This window comes from Trichechus manatus, unplaced genomic scaffold (genome assembly GCF_000243295.1).
Source record: "Trichechus manatus latirostris isolate Lorelei unplaced genomic scaffold, TriManLat1.0 scaffold00191, whole genome shotgun sequence".
Classification (NCBI taxonomy): domain Eukaryota; kingdom Metazoa; phylum Chordata; class Mammalia; order Sirenia; family Trichechidae; genus Trichechus; species Trichechus manatus.
Window position 1 is genome coordinate 4,534,259 of NW_004444127.1, and position 9,228 is coordinate 4,543,486.

Below are 9,228 nucleotides of genomic sequence, written 5' to 3' on the forward strand. Positions count from 1 at the left end.
AATAAAATAAAATAAAAGGTCAAGAAGGGAGAGGGTTGACATGTCATGGGGTTGTTAACCAATGTCATAAAACAATATGTGTACTACTGTTTAATGAGAAACTATTTGTTCTGTAAACCTTCACCTGAAGTACAATAAAAAATAAATAAATAAATAAAAACCCAAAAAATAAAAATGAAAAAAAAATATACTGACTGGTGCTAACCAACTACCAGTTGGGGCAGATTTGGGCTGGTATCTAGAATTAGCAGGAGGCCTCATTTTGTCTGGGTTAGGGCATCTATGGATCTTGCCCTGGTGCCTACCTTCTTAGGTGAAAAAGTTACTTTTTTGTGTGAACAACCTCATCTCAGATCTACGTATATATATTTTTAACTTGAACATCAGGCAGTTGTATATTGACATTTAGGGTCCTTATTCGGCCCCTGGAAGTCCTGTAAGCATCAACATTTCAGACAGTGTTGAAGGATTTGGAGGTCTAGAGACGACGGAGCTAGAATTGATTTCCATCTCACTAGTTACTGTAACAACGCATGCATTTCACAATCGCTGAGAATCTTATTTTAATCTTAGCTCATAAGTACAATGAAATGGTGCTACATATTTCACAGGGCTATTACAAGCATTGGAGCCCTGGTGGTACAGCAGTTAAGAGATTAGCTGCTAACCAAAAGGTGGGCCGTTCAAACCCACCAGCCTCTTGTTGGAAACCCTATGGAGCGCTTCTACTTTGACCTGTAGGTTTGCTATGAGTCGGAATTGACTTGATGGCAACAGGTGTGGGCTTTTTTTTTCTTTTTTTTCTTTTTGCTATTATAAGCATTGGATGAAATAATGTGTGGAAAGCATCCAGGACAGTGCCTGGTACTCAAAGAGACCAAGGGTACTGGTGTCCATGCAGATGAGTTTCATAAAAGGGTTCAAGACACACCCTTAATAAATGTCACAGTATAAGTATCCCATTTCTGTCTTTTTAAAAAAACTGTATGAATTATATTTGCTATTCAGTTTTATGTAGATATTATATTAGGGGGCTATGAAGAACTTTCAGAATTCTGAGAGTAACACCAATAGAATTAATGTAAGATGAAGGAGGTTAACGCTTTGTAAAATCCACCTTAAAACTGAATATATCCCAAATAAAAATAAGGTTCAGAAAGACCCCAAAATTTGATGTTTTTTAATGAAATAAGAAAGCTGTGACATAATAATTAATAACTTAAGGTCACTATGATTTGGAACTGATGTGAAGGCAGCGGGTTTGGTTTTGGTTTTTGGTACAGAAAAAGCTATTATTTATTTACTGCAATGTAGTGGTTACTATGAATACATTGTCATATTTAAACCACATAAAATCCTTATGAAGTAGATAGTGTTATTCTTGTTTTCCAGAAGAATCAACTGAAGCTTGGATAGTTTCAATAGCTTACTCAAGTTCACAGAGCTGGTAAATACCTGAGGTGGAATTTGAACCTGTGCAGTTTGGGTCCCTAACCTTCACGTTTAGTGGAGAGACGTAGGTAATAAATAACTAAACATAATCAAGATAAATTCAGGGAGTGAAGAGTGTTAAAAAGAAAAAAAAGTGAAACAAGTGATATGACAGAGAGTGACTTAAGGGAGGCAAGACCTGCTTTCGTCTGAGGGCACAGTGAACGAAGACTCAACAGGAATTTACAGTTTATCTAATCATGCCTAGGGATGTGAGATAACCAGCTGAAAGGACATGATTAAAACCATTGGAGAAGTGTTTCTGACAGTGGGAAGGGGAATTATATTTGACCTGAATAAGTATCATTATCTACTTTCCTATATTCTGAATTGAAGATCACTAACATGCTTAACTGTAATAATAATAATTTAGCTCTAAATTAAAACAAATAAAATAACTACTCAAGGCACTATCCCTACCCAGAAGACTTTGTGTCGTTTATGGCTGTTGCTCTCTTTGGTGGATTCTTTGGTGCACTCAGCAACATGGATCTCCACCTTACTTCCTCATGGTCGTCTTTCTTTATAATTGTGACCGTTTTTTTTCCCCATGTGAAAACTCTTTCAATCATGTGGAGTAGCCAGAATTAGCTGATTGGTACAAGAAAAGCTATCTGTTTAACCAAATTTACACTGAATTATTATTGACCTTTTTATGGCTATCAGGCCACACATAATCGCCACCCAACAAACATTCATCTCTTTGACTTCATCCGGTACCACTCTCTCCAGCGTTCACTGTGCTCCAGTTGGAATGGCCTCATTCTTGCCTTTGGGCCTTTGCACTTGCTCTTCTTGCTTCCCAAAATGCTCCTTCTTCAGATTTTGGTTCCTGTTCATCCCTTCAACCTGTTTGTTTTATTCTGTCTCTTTCCTTAATCTGGAGGTACACTGTCCTATCAGTGTCTGGAAATTTCAAAGCTCTTTTCAAAGTTGAGACCTTCCACAGGTAACGGTGCTTCCCATGGATGCAAATTCTCATCCTTTGGGTCTCAGTTTAAATATCACCTTTTAAAATAGGTCTTATCTGATTACCCTCTTTAACTACAGTAGCGCTCTCCCTTTATTTTCTGCCACAGTACCTGTCTGTTGTTTTAACAGCACTTAACCACAGACTGTAATTACTCTAATAAACCATTCTCTTATCTATTGCTTGACTCTATTACAAGAATATAAGATCAGTGCATGCAGGACCTTTTTCCTAATTTTTTTTTGTTGTTGTTAAATGTTGTATCTGCAGTTCATAGCATAGTATCTGGCACAAAATAGGTACTCAATAAATATGTTTTATTTAAATAATGAATGAATATTGGATAAAGAATTAATTATTACATCTAACTTGGAAATGAAATTCTAACATATCTAACAACACTTCCACACAGAATAAACTGAGTATTAAATAAGAGAGAAAGAAAAACTTGGTATGGTAAAGTGGGGAAATAAGTGATTAAATTCATAGTCACTGGAAGAAAAAGTGAGTGGACTGATATTTTATTCTTTAGTAGCAACATTTTTTCATCATGTTACGTCTTCCTGACCCTAATTATGTGATTAATCTATCAGCATTTTCACAAGTAGATGTTCTTTCAAAATTTTGTTGAAAATCCCAGTGAATTTAATTAAGCAGAAGTTGGACACACTCCAGTTGCAAGACTCAGTGATAAATGTAGTTAAAAGGGATAAAATGCCCAGTGATCTTTGCCCACATTGGGGAGAAGGCGCTATCCTCTTATGGACTGTGTATCTATTTCAGGAGATGCTTGGCTTGGCTTAAAGAATGATATAAAAAAGGCACAAGGATGTTCTTTTGAAATTTCAAGTACAACTATTTTAAGCCATATCAAACTTCACACAATCTCAAACACAACTAGTTTGGCCATATTAACACAAGAGATGAGATGGGAAAATTTCTGAATGCAAATTTTTCTCTATTGATTTGTTACCATCTTCTTATGTAGATATAGAATTTGTTTGCATTTTTGAAAATTCCTCAACTATGGAAAATTTTTATTTTTCTGTTGGCATCATGGAATTCCTTTTAAATAGATCTATAATGCAAGTAATAACAATTTCATGAAATATTTAGAAGACTCTGTGAAGAAAATGGACAGGCTTAACCATATGAAATCAAATCTATGCCCAAGAAAGAATGCAGCTTTATGCCTTCTGTGGTCATACTGGATTGGAAGAAGGATTTCCAGGTTCTTATGAGCTAAAAAGTCCCCCTTCAAATTATGAACAAGGCTCTAAAGGTAAGACTAAAAGTTTAGAGTGGAAACAGGCTTTACAACTGTGTGCCTGTCTTTATTATGTGGGAAATTATATCACTTGAGTTTGTAAGAATTGAAAAGTTCAAAAAACTTTTGCTGGCAGCAAAGGGGCTTCAAGGTCAATCCAACTTAAATTCTAATTCCAGTTCTGTCACTTGAAAATGTGTGGCCTTGTGAAAATGAACTAAATATTCTGAGGCTCAGTTTCTTAAACTACAAAATGAGAATAACAATGGTTATCTGTACTTCTGATGGTGAGGATTAAATATGATTATGTGTATATAAGATGTAGACATGGACATGGCATCTGATACACAGCTTGTATAACATATATAGGTGTTCTTGCCAGGTTATTATTTTCTTTCCTTAAATACATTTTTGTTTATTTCAATGGATCCAATGGAAAGAAAAATTTATTTTCTCACCTTATTTTCTGCATTAGTGGGATATAAACTTCTGATACATGCTGATATGCATAAATTGAAACTTCAGATATTTCATATCAAAATAAAGATTGATTATCCAAGATGGTCTGGGTACTTTGCTACATTTGTTTTTATACATTTTACTACATTAGATACAAAAATTCAGTAAAAGCTATCATAAATCTCATTTTATCAAATGTGCAAATTTTGACCCAAAGTGTTGACTAGCACTTAATTCAAGTCCCATATCTAGATTTAGAAAAGTATAATTATGCTGTCTTATATGAAATGTTTTACCATAAGATAGTATATATATATATACACATATACATGTGTATATTTGTACATACATATATGTACATACATACATACAAACCTGATGCCGTTGAGTAGATTCCGACTCAGAACTGTGCCATAGAGTGCAGCTGGTGGATTTGAACTGCTGACCTTTTGAATAGCAGCAGAACACTTAACCACTGTGCCACCAGGCCTCTATATATATATGTCTGTGTGTGTGTATATATGTATATGTATATATATATATGTAATCTTATGGTAAAAAATATATATACGTATTTCCTAAAACAAAAATGCTGTAGACAGTTTGAATAAACTAAAAACTATTTGTTTATACATGCATGTTAATGTTATGGTTAATGTAAAATCTAAGTACAATAGGCATTTTTTGTTTATTTATTTCTGTAGTGTATAAACTAGGCTATTCAGTTAAGAAAGAAACAGTTAAAAGCATATGTGATAATCAACTAGCTAAATGGAGACTTTCTCAAGGGTAGATCGGTACTGCAAAGTAAGAGGAAGGAAAGACTAGAAAGTTGCTGGTAAAGGTTTATATGATATTCATTATGAACAGACTGATAATTCTTAAATGAAGTCATCAGTCATCTTACAACATGGGGAGGTACATCCATTTGGAAGAGTAGGAAGGTAATGGTGAAAAGGCGATTCCTAAGTTGCCACCACCATTTCTGTCCTCTGATGATTTGACCTCTTAAATAGACTCTGAGCCTAAGAGTTACTGTTGGCTAGGAGACTACCTTCTTTGAAATGCTGGACACAATATAAATATTCTATAAATATTTGTCGACTGACTGTATAAATGAGAGCAGATATTTGTCGATATTTAACATTATTTTAGAGGTTAACTGTGATCTATGAAATTAGCATCTACAAATGAATAAATAGAAATAAGGAGATAGGAAAACATTTTTTGTATTTGAGACATAGCAAAAAGTCTGGAGCAGAGTGAACCTGGAGAATTGTAAGAGATGAACTTAGACAGTATACTGGATCCAAGTCATCTAGGGTCTTGTAGTTCAAGGTAGGAAGATTGGATTTTATTGAGCGTGTGACACCAATCTACTGTAGAGGTTCTGAGCAGGGAGGTGACATGATCTGAATAAGATTTAAAAAGGATCATTAGGACTGCTTCAGAAGAATAGATTGTTAGAGGCTAGAATGAAAGCAGACCTGGCAGGAAGCTAGTGTAATTGGCCAGTGAAGTAACAGGGAAAAGTGAGAATGATCAAATTCATGATACATTACAAAGGTAGAGTCAGCAAGATGAGTTAAGGTAGTGATAAGCAATGCTAGAAGAATAAAGGAGTTAAGGACACTGTGAGATGTTTCATCTGAAGAATAACATGGAAGGTGGTACCTTTTACTGAGATGCATAACACTTAAAAAGAAACAGATTTAGTGTGGAATATTTAACATTTCTTTTTATAAATACTAAATTGATATCAGATTGGAGATTTCCATTAGGTAGTTGCATATATAAGTTTGAAAATTAAAGGAGAAATAGGGGCAGAAGACACAATATTACAGTGCTTCAGTATTTATAGATCAGGAAAAGGAGGAAGATCCAAGCAAAGACACTAAGAAGGAGGTTCCAGTGGGTTAGGAGGAAATCTAGGACAGTGACTTTTGGTCTATAACCTTCCATTAATAAATTATTCTACAAACTTAGAATTTTTAAGTTACCTTAAGTGGTTGTCAGGTGTAATACTTTGGTGACTTTTTATATGCCAAACCTTTTCATGAAAGTCCTTTCACATCCGTTCTTTGTTTTCTCACGTCTCCTTTAAAGATCAGATAAATCACCGCTTCCTCTGGGAAGCCATTTCTGATCCCAGTTTGATTTAGATGTTCTTATACTATTCACTCTTAGTATCATGTGAAGTGAATTATAATGACACTTATTCCATAGATCATTAATAATCTGACACCATAGTTATGTATCGCATCAGTAGGGATGGGGTGCTATGTATTATTCAACAGGGTATCTCGATTTCCATAATAGGATTGAAATAAATAGGTGCTCCTTACTTTTTTTAATTAAATGAAAGAACAAAAGACAAATCTTATAATACATTTAAAAATATCTTAATCATTTTATAGGTAAACTGCTTGTAATATCTGAAATCAGCACCTGTGAAAGAAATGATGCAACCAAGGAACAATGTGACTTACTTTGTCCTCCTGGGACTCACACAGAATGCAAAGGAACAGAAGGTCCTTTTTGTTATGTTCTTGCTCTTCTACATTTTGACCATGGTGGGCAACCTGCTCATTGTTGTGACTGTAACTTTCAGTAAGACCCTGGACTCTCCTATGTACTTCTTCCTTGGAAGATTATCATTCATGGATGTCATTTACTCGTCAGTCATCTCCCCCAAATTGATTTCAGGCTTGTACTTTGGGAAAATGACCATATCCTTCAAATCTTGTATGATCCAGCTGTTTGGGGAACACTTCTTTGGCGGATCAGAAGCCTTTCTTCTATTGGCAATGGCCTATGACCGCTACGTGGCCATCTGTAAACCCTTGCATTATTTGGTTATTATGCGGCAATGGGTGTGTGTTGTGCTGTTGATAGTGTCCTGGGTTGCAGGTTTTCTGCACTCGCTCATTCAACTTAGCTGTCTTTATGGGCTCCCATTCTGTGGTCCCAATGTCACTGACCACTTTTTATGTGACATGTACCCCCTACTGAAACTCGTCTGTACTGACACTTATGTCATTGGTTTCTTAGTCGCAGCCAATGGAGGAGTAATCTGCATTATTGTATTTCTGCTCTTACTAATTTCTTATGGTGTTATTTTGCACTCCCTAAAGAACCTTAGTCAGGAAGGGAGGCGAAAAGCCCTCTCCACTTGTGGTTCCCACATCACTGTGGTGGTCTGCTTCTTTGTTCCCTGTATTTTCATGTATGCAAGACCTGCGAAGACTTTCCCCATTGACAAATCATTGAGTGTGTTTTATACAGTCATAACCCCTATGTTGAACCCCTTAGTCTACACGTTGAGAAATTCAGAGATGACAAATGCTATGAAGAAACTCTGGGGTAAAAAACGACTTCAACTGAGAAATAATCACAACATAAAATGACTATTTTTTAAAAGGTGAAGATAAAAGAAGACAATTTCTATGTTTCAAGGCCAAGTGAACACTATTTGTCAAAGGCAGTGTGATGTTGGCATATAGGTTCTTTGAGAAAATGCCCAGACAGGAAATTATTTATCACTATAAGAATATCTCATTTACATTTATTTATTGCCTATTCGGTTTTTGATCTTTAATGTACTGTCCAAATGAGGATTGTTGTTAAAATGCAGATTCCCAATACATGGCTCTAGACATTTTAATTCAGTAGGACTGGTGTGTTTACATATTCACATTTTCACCAACATATTTCTGGAACAGGTGATCTATGCACACACTTTGAGCAATAGTGTTATACACTATGTTAACACCCTTAGTAATTAACTGAGCCACCTTTTTAGGCATTTCCTGAGAAGTATCCTTCATAGCTGAAGCTATGAGAAACATGACACTCTGAAATATTTATAGATCATGTAATGCAAGCTCTCCACTCTTGTAACTGCAAAAAAAATATAAAATATTCTGAGCAAATAGCAATATTTTAGTTATTTATTCTCCATCTTCTCTTTCTGTGATTTCTAATCATCTGCCACATCAGGTCTGATTTGCTCTTTTTCTTTTTCAGCATTCAAAGGAAAGGTCTACCATTTATTCTTGGTGTATTTTTTGGACTAAAACTTATTTATCTTAACAAGTCATTCACATAGACAGCCTTACTTTCTTGGTTTTTCTGTGTAGGAGATTTTATGTAGCATTTCTTGTAGGTATAATTTAGAGGAATGGTTAAGAGCATAGTGTCTGAGTAAGACAGTACTGAGTTAAAATCTTAGTTTTGCCACTTACAGTGTGAACTTTGGCAAAACACCACCTCGTTAAGTTGCATTTAAAGAGGATGATATAAGTGAAGCAAAAACAAAACAATCCTTATAAAGCTCTTAGTATGCACTGAAAGTTCAATAAATCTTAGCTATTATAAACATTATTTATTACTTGGGTCTCTGAAATTGTAATGAAGCTACTCAACTTTCCCTGATTTTTTTTGTTTTTTTTTAATGAAATGTTAGAAGGAATGAGCCATAATTTCTCCATCCCTACTGTGAAAAACACTCTAAAAGCTTACTGGCCTGGTAGGAAGTCTTGGGGGCTGCAATTGGATCCAACCTCCTTGTATATTCCTCAGTGTCTCTCCTGGTTTTCTGATCTCCATTGGCCCAATGCCTCCAAGGGCTTACAACTGATACATCTGTGGGTCTGATTTTTTTCTGACAAGCTCTGTTTGAAAGACCTAGAAATCACTTTACTATGAACCTGAGGTCAACACACAAGGCAACCAAAATATAAACATATTTAAAACAAAGGGAAATATTTGTTCAGAGGAGGTAGTGTGGTGCAGTGGTGAAAAGCAGACTATGGAGTCAGACTTTCTTGGTTTGAATGTGATCTGGGAAAGTTATTTGACCTTTTTATGCCAGATTTTCTTTCCACCATAAGATGGTATTAATAGTACCTGCCTCATAAAGTGGTCGGGCCAATTAAATGGGTTAATATAGTTAAAGTGTTTATAACAATTCCTGACATGTTGTAAACATTCAGTAAGTGTTTTTTAAAGGGAAAAATTATTGACTGGTGCTGATCCAACT

General features: G+C 35.3%; 1 protein-coding gene across 1 annotated transcript; it reads left to right on the forward strand.

Annotated features, from left to right (window-relative positions):
* Positions 1–6,649: 6,649 nt before the first annotated feature.
* LOC101343986 (olfactory receptor 4A47-like) lies at positions 6,650–7,554 on the forward strand. Its single transcript, XM_004387738.2, is given in 2 exon segments — positions 6,650–7,504; positions 7,507–7,554. Coding segments are annotated over 2 exon segments (903 nt in total).
* The last annotated feature ends 1,674 nt before the right edge of the window (positions 7,555–9,228 follow it).